General features: G+C 51.5%; 1 protein-coding gene across 4 annotated transcripts in view; it reads left to right on the top strand.

Annotated features, from left to right (window-relative positions):
• The window catches only part of AMOTL1 (angiomotin like 1), a 207,836-nt gene extending 201,673 nt beyond the window's left edge, over positions 1-6,163 (top strand). For all 4 annotated transcript variants that reach the window (XM_043482715.1, XM_043482717.1, XM_043482716.1 and 1 more), the window contains one exon: positions 950-6,163. In XM_043482715.1, coding sequence (XP_043338650.1) covers positions 950-1,056 — 107 coding nt within the window. In that variant the 3' untranslated portion in view covers positions 1,057-6,163. The remainder of the gene's footprint in view (positions 1-949) is intronic.
• The last annotated feature ends 6,887 nt before the right edge of the window (positions 6,164-13,050 follow it).

Below are 13,050 nucleotides of genomic sequence, written 5' to 3'. Positions count from 1 at the left end.
GTGTGTAGAGACTCCTAACATATTACCATTTAAAAGAGCACACAAATTGCATTTGTCCTTTTAGCATATGTTTAATAGCTAGCCCTTCCCCAGAAGGTGTGCAAACAGACCCTCGAGGGATGTTAAGGAATTAGCGCCCTTCCCCCCCCGCCCCCCAGTATGTTTGGGAGCTGGTACCAGGTCCATCAAGAGCATCAGGTACAGAGATGTTGCCTTCAGGGTGTTTACTCATTAAGGATTCAGTGTCGATTGAAGCAGACACTGATTCAGTCTTTCGTGGTTAGAAGCAGAAGGTAGATTTAAGGTAGGTGAACTGGCCTAGCGCTCAGGCCAGTTCTCAGGAGTTGCTTTCAAACATTTAAGAGATGACAGGTTGGGAGGAGTTTTGCGATGAGTCCAGAAATGTCCTTGGAGAGAGTAGACTTGGCTTTGGACTGTTCTAGTCATGGGGTGAGGATACTTCTGCTCAGGAATCCTTTGGAGTAGGTGGGGGCTCCTGGGCATAAATGAGTTGTTTCCTCAATGGGGTTCCCTGTATTCATCCTCCAAAATAAACAAGTACACATAATGTTGTCAATTTTGGGAGATGTAATTCTTGGGATGCCCTTTTGCCAAGAAGGCAGGGAACCGGGGAAGGATGTGCCTCATTGTAGGCACTTGATAATTTAGAGGAGAGGAGGGGAGCGGGGTGGGTGAGGTCCCCGCACAAAGTCCTAACACCCCCTTTACCCGCTCAGATCTCTCCCATCACGTCCTGGTTGTGTTCTCTGTGTCCGAATCCCAGGCCCAGGCATTTAGCTTTGGTCCACCAAAGCTGGGCTCTGTGGCCCTAACCTGTGTGCACCAGTGTGACGGGTGGTACATGAAGTGGTTCCATTTTAGAGAGAGCTGGGAAGGCCTGTGGTCCTCCTGGGGAACGGGCCGCTGATATGTCCCTTCTGTTTGGCAGAGAACTCTCCCGGCCACGGAAAGTCGCCTGACCACAAAGGCCGCATCAGCAACTTGCTCCACAAGCCTGAGTTCCCCGACGGGGAGATGATGGAAGTTCTCATCTAACCCTGGGCTCCCTGTAGAATTTAACAGCAGAACACCGAGGCATGAGAAACATGGCAAAGAGAAAGAAAGATCACGAAGGTTGCGGATGGGAAATCAGGGATGGTTTGAGCAGATAAGGATTTCCGATTAGTGAGAACACTTTTTATAAATGTTAAAACAAAAATAGGAGACCTACATGACTGAAGATGAAGAGGTTGCCGTGGATTACTGCTTACGGTGGAAGAGAGAAGATGCATGTAGGTTTGGAAACGAAGAAATAGGAAATGAAATTTTTTCATTGTACAGAAAAATGTACCTCTCGGGAAGGGTCTGTGTACACCCATGGTCTGGTTATAAACAGATAAACCTGAGCATGGATCTTCCTCGGAATACACCCATTCTCCTTGCCTCTTAGCTTGTTTAGAGAAGAACCTCCTAGAAATCTCGCAGTCTGTCTTGACATAATGTCATATCACCTGTGCCCTCCATGATGTGTCCTGTGAATGCGTGTGGGTGTGGCAGGGAGGAGAAATGTCCAGGGTGATGGAGGGTTTAAAAGGCCACCTACACCTCTGTACCTTTTGGTTTGGATTGTCAGGAGATTTGGGGCCTTCTTGGCTTTTCTGCACTGAGCAGTATATTCTCAGCAGGATGGGAGCTTTCTGGTCTTGGGGTTCATCCCCCCTCACTTCTCTGAGTTCATCTCTGTCTCTGCCTCATCCTCTTTCATTTTACCCTTTTTTCCTTCATTTTTTTTCCTAAGCCTTGGCAGTGTTCCTTTGGTCTGGGGTTTGCCAGAGCAGTATCTGAACGGTCATCATGCACAGTGACTAGTGGGACAGAGCCTTTTGGTGGCTTCCTGGCAGCTTCCTCCGCCTTGGAGGAGTTGGGCTGCAGCAGCTGATGTTCTGACAGTGAACTTGGTCAGCTCCAGTGAGACAGGATTCACGGCCACGGTGGCATCCTGCATTAAGCTCCTGCCACCGCAACTTCCTCCCCTCACATCGGCTCTTACGTGGAGTTCGGTATCTCCACCTCATTGCTCCGCTGAGGTCGGGCTTTCAGGATTGCACTCCAGGAAACAAGGGACACTTGACTTGGTGGCATCTAGAATCTCCCCTGGCACCTCCCCTGTCCCACTCGTTACTGTTTGTGGCCCCTGCTCTGCCAGCCCCTTGAACCCTTCTGGATGTAGTTCATGAGCACGCAGATTCTGTGACTGTCAGCAGGTCGGGTCTGCCCTGCTGGGGACTTGCTTCGTAACCTAACAGGACAGTATCAAGACAGTGTGGTCGGGTTGTTCAAGGGTTTAGTTCGAAGCAGCTGGTCCAAAGTAAGACAGAAGCACCAGGTCAAAGAGCCAGGAATGAGTGAGGTCGTGGCCCTCTTTTCCCTGTTCTGTACAGTTTCCCATCTGACTTCTCAGACGTCGGCTTCCTTTACAAACCTGGAAGGTGCAGGATCAGTGGAGAGAGGCTAGTCAGGCCATCAGATGTCCTTGTCGGGTCCTGATGAATCTGCTCCCTCCAGGGGAGCAGCAGCTCTGTCGCCCCGGGTCCTCATGCCCACGATCTGAGACTTTCTCGCATCCCACCCAAATGAGGCCCTGAAGACCGCCTCACTTCAGAAAGTTGGCTTAGGTGGCTCCTTGTAGGGTTGGTCTTTGGAGTGTAACCTGGGTGCCTGCCTGCCTGCTAAGTCGCTTCAGTCATGTCCGACTCTGTGCAACCCTGTGGACCGTAGTCCACCAGGCTCCTCTCTGTCCATGGGATTCTCCAGGCAAGAATGCTGGAGTGGGTTGCCATGCCATCCTCCCGGGGATCTTCCCCACCCTGGGATCGAACCTGTGTCTCTTATGTCTCCTGCCTTGGCAGGTGGGTTCTTTACCACGAGTGCCCGCTGTGGGGAGCCCTGTAACCTGGGTGAAGCCTCCCCAGATCCACGTGGTAGAAGAGGGTGATGAGTGTGGGTGGAGGGAAGGAAACTGCTGGCTTTGCCCAGGAGCTTCTCAGAGCTGCCTGGTGGTCAGAGGGGGCAGAAGGGATGCACCTCAAGCCTTGCTCTGTGGGGGACTCGTGTGTCACGCGTGTTGCCTTCTGCGGTCCCACTTTAAGCATCACTGAGGGTTGTGCAGCTTGAGGAGCCAGAGCGGCTCTGTGGGGCTGAGCAGTCCCGGGTTCCGCCGGAGCAGCGAACCTCATGGGTGGTGCAGGGGCGGGGCGAGTACGGACACGTGGGAGTTGGGGGGCAGAGGGCTCCCCGTCCCATCTCCTCTTTCACTTTCGACAAGTGATGAGGCTCAGTTGATGGCAGCCGACTCTTAAGGACCTTTTGGCTCCTGATTAATGTTGAGAATGGAAAAAATTAGTATCTAGAAATAGGAGGGCCCCCCTACTGCTGTCCATATCTGGGCCACCCCAAATGTGAGCTGTGTCCCCCAGAAATGGGTGGGAGCCAGAGCCTTGTCTTTAGGCCCCAGCACATCTCGTTGGCAGCGCAGGCACGAGGCTCGCTGGCTTTCTTCGGTCCCCCGAGTTGCCAGGCTTGGTAACTCACAATGCACAGACGTCACCATTTTTCAATTGTGCTGTAGTGTCTCTCCAACTTTTTTGCTTCTGACCTGCCTCCTCTGCAACAAAAGGGAATGACAGCTTTGAAATCTCTTCTTTTATGGCAGATTCCGGCCCAGCGAGGGCCTCACTGCTCTTCATCTCCGTAGATTTCTCGAAGCCTTGCTCGCCTTTAGGAGAAAGCAGATATTGAACTCCCACTGTGCGTTCTTGCAGTTGATGCCACACGATCTCATGGGATTTTCGGAAAAGAATCCTTGCTCCATTTTTTAGTGCCAACTGTGCGCAAGCGCTGGGTCCTTTTGGTGCATCCTCGGACCACGTGGGAGCAGGGGCAGGTTTACCCTTATTTCACAGAGGAGGAAACAGGGGCTCAGGGAGGCCAAGTCCCTTCCGCAGGAGAGACCGGCGTCTGGACCGAGGGTTTGGGAGAGCAGCCTTGGCCCAGAAGCAGGCCGGACTGCTGCTGACTTGGGGGTGATGAGCGTCTTTCGGGGTTGCATCTTGACCCGCTCCGTCCCCTTTATGTGTCTGTGCATGTGTGCGCACACACGCAGCTCCCTTCTTCATCCCCCCAACCCTCCGAACTGCTAGGACTGCCTGTAAACACAGCTATAGATGGGAGTCTGTGTACTGTTACACTGGGCCACAAAGTCTGCTTCATAAAGCTCTTACTTGCATGTAATGCAGAGGCCGGGCCTCCTGCAGAACATCCCAGTGTGGTGTCTGATCATGAACTCCTGGCCCTGTCTCAGGGTGAAGGGTCAAGGCCTTGGCCCTGGGTGACGGCCCGCCGGGGTCACCCTGCCTCCTCCTTGAGTGTGTCGTCTGGCAGTTTCCACGTGCCGCCCGGGGTACCGTGTGGAGCAGGCGATGTTGCTGCTTTCTGGCACTGATTTCCGAATGTGTGCAGAGCCTTTCCTTGACGTTTTCTTCTCAGCTTGTCTTCGGCTTCCCACGGGTTGGAGGCCAGCCACGGCGTCGCGCTGCGCCTGCTCCGAGCGGACACGCAGTTTGGGGCTGCCGTGTCCCTCCCGGGACTTGGGTTGGAGGCAGAGAGTGGGGGCCCTTCTTTCTCTCTTCTGGTTTGCGGAGCTTGCTCTTTGGGACCCATGTGTGCGTTTGACTACATAGGACTTGGGTTGGGTATCCAGGCGTGCCGGAATGCGCCCTGCAGAACAGTCAGCCGTCCCCGCTGTTTATTGTCTCGTGGCTTTGACCTTGTGATGCTGCGTGCTGACAATTAGAGATGCCTCCTGCTTTGTCCTCTGCAGTGCTGCTGATTTAGTCTCTAAGTCATGTCTGACTCTTGCGACCCCATGGACTGCATGTAGCCCACCAGGCTCCTCTGTCCATGGGATTCTCCAGGCAAGAACACTGGAGTGGGTGGCCGTTTCCTTCTCCATTTGGTAGCTGATGGCAATAGAAACTCCCCCCACTGCAGCCTGAGTCCCAGAGCCTGGTATGAACACAGATGTCAGGAGAGGCAGGGTTCCAGAAGGCCATGGAGAGTAGGTGGCGGGTTGCAAGGTTTGGAGGCAGGGAGCTCACGTGAGCAGAGAGATGTGTCTTCCAAAACAAAGTCCTGCAGCCAGCGTGTGTGCCCTGGCGCCGGTGGGCATGCTTCTGTGTGCCCCCCATGATCTCACACTCCTCCTGAGCCAGGGAGGACTGTGGCTCTGATATGAGGGAGTCAGAGTGTCTTTTAACACAGAACATCCTGCCCACAACTGCCCGCTTGTCCCTAAGCTTGACACAGCTGCGGTGTAGGCTTTACAAATGTTGTTTTTTCTCTTCTGGTTTTTTTTTTTTTTTTTTGCTGCTAATTAATCAGTGTGTTTAGAATGTCTTCATTCACCATGAGGATTGTTCAGTGGGTGTCCCTGGTGTGTGGCTCCATGGAAGATGGGCAGAGTCATTAAGAAGTTACCAGAAGCTGATCAGCTGGGAGCATGAAAATGTTAGCACTTCAGTAAATGGATTTCTTCTGGACCTAATAAGCAGTTTTTTTTTTTTTTTCCTCTCGCTTTTAAGTAGTACCCCTTTTCTTGTTTGGTAATTTAAAGGTATCTAAAGACATGCATTAAAAAAAAAAAAAAAGACCTGTATATATTGTCAGTGCATACATATGAGATGTGGCTCTAAGATTGTATGTCAAGTTTCTTTTCTTAATATCCGGAAGATCCAAGTGTTTCATCTCTCCCTACCTTGTGAAACTCTTGTTGATGACTGAGGTGCTGTCCAAGTAGAAACATTCTGTAAACACCTCTGTGAGGATGGATTTGGGGGCCTGGTACGTTCCTCTGGTTATCCTTAGAGATGAGGGATCGTCATCCTTTGAGGATGGGTTTAAGTTTGGAAATAAACCCAAGTCGTTGACTCAGTTGGATAAGTAAAGATGGGTGATGAAGGTAAGTCACATCCTTTTGGCTCTTTCTTTTTTTAAAAAAAAAAAGTCCCTAAGACGTTCCTGGGGATGCTGCGTCTTTGGACTCCTTTCAGGGTGACCACTTCAAAGGAAGACAGTAATCACTAGTACATATAACTTCCAATGGATTTTTTTAAAAAGCTGCTCTCTTGTCACGCCTTGTACGTGTTCACACCTCTGTGTACACACGGATGTAAGCACACTTTCATGAGTATCTATCTGCCTCCAGTCGGAATTCTGTAAAACCGTGTTAGACTTAAGTGCATGTTATTGTCATATTAGGCCAAAACCGGGGTGTTTCTTTGTCGTGAAACTTTGCTTCTTCACAGAATTAAAGTATTGTTTTCAGTATAATGGAGTCCATATACAGCATTCTCCTGTATCAGCTCCTGAATTTCTGGTGCCCAGTGGTATGTTTCCGTGTGGTTTACCTAGAATTCTGTTCACATAGAGACACCTGTAAGTATTTATTACAAAGCGGGATGTAAACAGACTGGCCCATAGTGGTTTTCTTTGATTTAAGGTGTTTTCCCCCTTTTGCGGAGCAGAATCTGGGATGTTCTGTGAGGCGGGGCGGGGCGGGCACCCACCTCAGCCGGAACCCCACTGGCCTGGGTGCCACCGTGCTTCCCGCCGGCTGCGAGTGCTGCGTTCTGTCCAGCAGACTCTGATGTAACATTCTGGCATCTTCATATGGCTGGTCTGTCCTGGGGGGCGGGGAGCCCAGAGCTGCAACGGCCGGATGGGTCTGTGTACAGAGCAGGGAAATTCAGGAAGATGGTGTGTCCCCCACAGCAAATATTGATCCTGTTGGTCAGCCAAAGATTTTCCTATCCTTTGCTGCTTAAATTTGTGCCTTAATATTGTATATAATAAATGGATTAAAAAAAAAAAGTTTTTTCCCTCTCATTTGCTCTTTTCCTTCCCCAGGAACTTATGTACCCAGCGCTCAGTGTGGGTTGAATTTCATCTTGTTTTACTCCTGGAGGCGGCCTCACTTGCTGTTTTGCTTCCAGAGGCCTCCAGTCCCCCACTGCACCCCTCCACCACCACCCCTCCTTGTGGAACTCCTGCTCTTGATCCCAAGGAGGAAATGAGTCATCCAGGCCACTGGAGCTTGCCGTCCACCCACCACCCGCCCCTCCAGACAAATACGGAAAGAGGAAAACAGGGACGTGGGCCTGGGAGATAGTGGCCACTCGGATGGCATCTGAGCGTCCCCTTTGGACGGCCCTGGGCTCAGGGCCTGCCAGCGACCAGCGTCACGCAGGAATTAACCTGAGTAGCCTGGGCCCTGAGTCTGGGCTGGGGTCAGATGTGTCTCCGCACCCCATGACGGACGTGGCAGATGTTGCTGCCTTGTTAGTTTCTTAGGGCCATGGGAAGTGTGGGGGGCTTTGATAGAAGTCACGTGGTAAATGGTGGGGGCCTCAGAATAGATGCCAGGAAAGTCCCCGGGTGCAGTGCTGTCCCGAGGGGACAGTGGCCTGGGAACACTGTCAGGGAGGACGAGGCTCCCTGTTTGTTCTCTAGTCCTTTGTCTTTTAGCGGAAGCCTCTCTTGCCTGCCCAGCCCACCCCCCAAGCCAGGCTTGGCAAAGGCTTCCTCAATGTGAACGCAGGGAGAGCGCGGGGCCCCCCTCTAGTCCGCAGTGATGGCTGTTGTGGCCTGCACGCATTCCTGCCTTCAGTCTAAACAGCAACCTGGTTGGCCCCATTTTAAAGACAAGGAAACTGAGGCTCAAAAACCTCGGGCAAGTCACGTGTGAAAGATGGCAGGACTGGAACCCAGGTCTATCTGACCAGGAGCCCGTGCATTTGCAGTAAAATGTGGGTAGGGGCTGAGTGGGTTCTTACCTGTCCTGCCTTCCACCCAAAGGAGCTGTTCTGTCTCCCTCCAAACTCCCCTTATGGAGCCCCAGAAGGAGACCCTTCCCATCTGATGTGGCTTCCTGTCAAATGGTGACTCTTCCCAAGTTCTTCATGTGAGGACAGAGTATAGGGCTTGCAGACTATGTAGTTGGGTAATTAGGAGTAAAATAAAGTGAATCTGTTGACCACAGGAGGTAGCCAGGGTTTATCAGCAGCGCGCCAAATCCTGGGGCTTCCCAGGTGGCTCAGTGGGAAATAATCCACCCACCAGTGCAGGAGACATGGGTTCAATCCCTGGATCAGGATGATCCCCTGGAGGAGGAAATGGCAACCCACCCCAGTGTTCTGGCCTGGAGAATCCCATGGACAGAGGAGCCTGGCAGGCTACAGTCCATGAAGCTTCAAAGAGTAGGACACGACGGAGCACACACAGTGTGAACCTTAGTCCTTGTGTTGGAAACATACTACAGAGCTTAAATCCTGCTTCGTTTCCGCCCTCTGATTGTTTGAGGGAGGGAGGACCTGACATTTACTGGGTTGGCTTTGGAATATTGCTTCTCCTTTGCAACCTCTGAGGGAGGTAGGTGCCTCTTCACCCCAGAGTTTCCGATGAGGAAGCACTTCCGAGAAGCACGGTGCATGCCCGGCTGCCAGTCTAGCCTGGGCAGACTTCTCTAAGTCCTCGTCTTTCTCCCCTGTACTACATCACGGTTTTTGACTTTAACTGGTCTTATTTTTGGTGGTTTTCTGGATTTTGTTTTTAATAGTTCTAGAGAGAATTGGTAGGCAAATGGCTAGTTGGGGAGCGGGGGAAGCATTTTTGAGGCTCTTTTGGAAATGTATTTCCAGGGGGAGGCCTGTGTGGATGGACAAACTGAATTCAAGCCTCTGGTCTCTTCATAAGGTAAGGACTTAATGCAGAGCAACTTGACTGTGTTTGATGCAGGTACGCCTAGGGGGCAGCACCAGGGAGAAGGGACCTGGGAGCTCAGATGGTAAAGAATTTGCCTGCAATGCAGGAGACCCGGGTTTGATCCCCGGGTCTCGAAGATTCCCTGGAGAAGGGCATGGCAACCCACTCTAGTATTCTTACCTGAAGAATCCCATGGACAGAGGAGCCTGGTGGGGCTACAGTCCGTGGGGTCGCAGAGTCGGACGTGACTGAGCGACGTAAGACGTTCACTTTCAGGCGTGGTCACAGGCCCACTCTCAGGCTAGGATCCCACTCTCTCTTTTTTTTTTTTGTCAGACAGGTCCTTAGCCCGCAGAACTCGGGGTCCAGAGATGCTGATGTAAAACTGAAGTACATTTGAGTCTTGGCCAAATGAACTCATGGGCTGTTCCTGATGGACCTCTGTGTGGGTTTCCCCAGACCTGGCGCCTTCCCTTCCCCCTCTGCTCTGCTGGCTGTCTCATCCTCTCTGTCACCTCTGCTGGGAACCCAAGTCACCCGGGCCCCTCCCTCCCCTGTTCCTGCCTACGCACTCCACCTTCCCAGATTGCCTCCCTGCTTTCACTGTCTCCATCCTCACAGCCTTAGCTCGAGACCTCATCTCTCACGTGGACAATGGCAGGAGCCCCTGCCTCCCACCTCACCCCCCTCCATCCTTGACAGGGACACCAGAGCAACGAGGACTAGCCGACACTTATTTATTGTTTTTCTGCACCCCATGCTCCTGTGACCTGGAGGAGGGCATGGCAGCCCACTCCAGTATTCTTGCCTGGAGGATCCCATGGACAGAGGAGCCAGGCGGGCTGCAGTCCATGGGGTTGCAAAGACTGGGACAAGGCTGAAGCTACTGAGCACACATGCTCCTGTGACCCACTCTTACCTTAGGACGTTGAATTCTTACGGTCACTCTGAGGCCGACACTGTTACTAGATCCTCATTTTATTGGAGGTAAAACTAAGAGGCAGAGGACTAAGTCTCTTGCCCAAAATTCTAGAGTTTGTGAGTGGCAGATTGTTGTTGTTTAGTCGCTAAGCCATGTCCGATTCTTTTGCGACCCCATGGACCGTACAGCCTGCCACTCTCCTCTGGCCATGGGATTCTCCAGGCAAGAACACTGGAGTGGGTTGCCATTTCCTTCTCCAGGGGATCGTCCCGACCCAAAGATCGAACCCTCATCTCCTGAGCCTCCAGCATTGGCAGGTAGTTTCTTTACCTCTGAGCTGCCTGGTATGCCACCCTGAATCCAGAGTAGATGCTAATTAAAATTTCAACCAAATATGAGTTCTCCCAAGCTGCTGCTCTCATGTGTTCCGTGATAGTTTTCAGGGAAACCAGAAGAGGGAAGCTAGAGTAAAATCGTGCTGAAAAAAAAAAGGCACATTAGTTACAAAATCAATCCCATAAGGAAGTGCACACAATAGAAGCTACCTCCCCCTCTAAATGCCTGTAAGTCACCACTGTGGACAGCTGTGTACAGCCAAATAAGTAGGTGTACAGATACATGTGAACAAGTATTAATTTTAAAATTACAGTCATGCTAGTTCACGCAACATATTTTATTCACCCACTAATAGATCACAGGCAGATTTCTCTACCAGCGTGTATATGCCTGTCATCTTTGGTGGCTGCCTAGTGTTCCTTTGTATGGAAGAGGGGAGATGATTGATGTCTGTGTAGCCCCTCCCCCAGCTACCCCATAGCACTTTCCCAGCAGTTGAGGGAGCTGCCCCTGCTGCTGCTAAGTGGCATCAGTCGTGTACGACTCTGTGCGACCCCATAGACAGCAGCCTGCTGGGCTCCTCCGTCCCTGGGATTCTCCAGGCAAGAACACTGGAGTGGGTTGCCATTTCCCTCTCCAGTTGAGGGAGAGCTAAGAGCTAAGAAGCAGGCCCCAACTTGCAGTATGTGTCAGGCTTGGCCAATGCTGCCCCCGAGTTCCTCCAAGGCCTCGTAACATTTCCATGTGCCCATCCAAGCCCCAGTTGGTGATTCCTGTTTGGTGACATTGGGATCCCAAGGACTTGACAGTGCCATGGCCCCAGCTGGTGGCTCAGGCCCGCCCGGCCTGCTCTCTGTCTATCCAGAAAATCTGCCAGCTCTGACAGGCTCATTTTCCATCCAGTGTCCTAGCCTTTGGCCCCGAGAAAAACATTTTCCTGGCATAACCCAGCTCAACATGAACCCAGTCTGACTTTGTCCAGTGATGTTGATGACATTGATCCCTGTCTTGCCCCGGCACTTTCATTTTGTAAAGTGTATATCAGATTTTTCAAATCTTTAGCTTTAGGAATAGCCTGTAAACAGAAGCCCAATTCATGATTCACTTACCATATTGTGCATGCGTGTGTGTGTGTGGCACAGTTGCTCAATTATGTCTGACCGCAACCCCACAGACTATAGCCCTCCAGACTCCTCTTGTGCATGGAATTTTCCAGGCAAGAATATTGGAATAGGTTGTCATTTCCTTCTCCAGACGATCTTCCCAACCAAGGATCGAACCCATGTCTCCTATGTCTCCTGCATCGGCAGGCGGATTCTTGACCACGGCACTACCGGGGAACTCCTCTCTTAATCATGCTACTACTGAAAATTAATTAGGCACCTAGCACATCTCAGATCCTGAGGGGAAGCCGGGGGTAGAGATTGCTCTAGCGATTCCTCTCCTGAAGGAAGAGGAGGGGAGACTGAGGTGAACTGATCACCTTCTCTGGGCGAGCATTTTATATCAGTCACTGCACTGGGGCCTCAGAATGGCAAGTACGGGGGGATTCAGAGAGCTTCTGCAAGTAACCAGGGTCCACACTTACCCAGATAAGTGTCAGGGTGGCATTTGAGCCTGGGCTTGGGTGCCTACAAGTCAAGATCTTCCCTTATATCAGGTAGCCTCTGCCTGTAAGTCTAACTGAGGTTCCGGGTACAAGAAATACATTGCTCCCTGCACATCGTTGTTGGGGTGTGTAAACCAGCTTTCCTGGACAGACCTGTTAAGACCCCATCACCCTTGGCAATTGGGAAGCAAGGATTTGGCTGATTTCCCAGCCAGCTGCTGCCATCCCCAGCCGGGGCTGCATCTTTTCCCTCTTCTATTTTTGGGGCGTTGGGGGGGGGGTAAATTTTTTAATTTTATGTTGGATATAGTTGATTTACAGTGTCGTTTTAGTTTCAGGTGTTCAGTTCAGTTCAGTTCAGTCACTCAGTCGTGTCCGACTCTTTGCAACCCCATGAACTGCAGAACGCCAGGTCTCTCTGTCCATCACCGACTCCCGGAGTTGACTCAAACTCACGCCCATCGAGTCGGTGATGCCATCCAGCCATCTCACCCTCTGTCGTCCCCTTCTCCTCCTGCCCCCAATCCCTCCCAGCATCAGGGTCTTTTCCAATGGCATGAATGCATCACATGAGGTGGCCAAAGTATTGGGGTTTCAGCTTCAGCATCAGTCCTTCCAGTTCCAGGTCTACAGCAAAGTAATTCAGTTATACATCTGCCCATTGTTCAGATTCTCTTTCTCTTCCCCCTTCTCCTGTGTCTGCAAGCTCCACGGCCACCAGCAGGGGCCCATCAGCTGTCCTGTCCCAGCCTCTCCGGCAGAGCCACGGAGGTGAAGGAGCCGGGAGAGTCATGGAGGGGGGAGGAGCCGGGAGAGCCACGGAGGGGAGGAGCCAGGCGTGCTCCCTGCCCTCCCCTCTCGCTGCCCTATTTACTTTCTCAATTTCATTTCACCTGGAAGGGAGGTAGTTGGAGCCAATACCATAAGCACTGTCTTTATTTAAAATTTAAAAAAAAAAAATGTTTGGAAATTCCCTGGCAGTTCAGTGGTTGGAATTCCATGCTTTCACTGCCTGGGGTCTGAGTTTGATCCCTGGTTGGGAAACTAAAATCCCACATTTGGCCATGCACTGCTGCCAAATAGTAATACTTTTTAAATTATAAGTCAATAGTTTAGTTTATATCTTAAAAAACACAAAATTCCCTTTCCCATTTCTTCCTGCTGTCTGATCACTGCTCTCCTTTCCCAGTGAATTCATGCACTCAGGCTGTCCCGGCAGTGCAGCTGACGTCATACCTCAGTAATAAACACAGTGGAAAGGGCAGAGCCACCAACTGCTCAGTCCTCTGTGTCTCAATCAAGGCCATCACAGTGAGCTGGAGGAGAGCCCTTTGCATTAGAGCTTCTGGTAACAAACAGCACCACC

Source organism: Cervus canadensis, chromosome 11 (genome assembly GCF_019320065.1).
Source record: "Cervus canadensis isolate Bull #8, Minnesota chromosome 11, ASM1932006v1, whole genome shotgun sequence".
In the NCBI taxonomy this organism is placed as follows: domain Eukaryota; kingdom Metazoa; phylum Chordata; class Mammalia; order Artiodactyla; family Cervidae; genus Cervus; species Cervus canadensis.
This window is presented reverse-complemented; position numbering and strand designations above follow the sequence as displayed.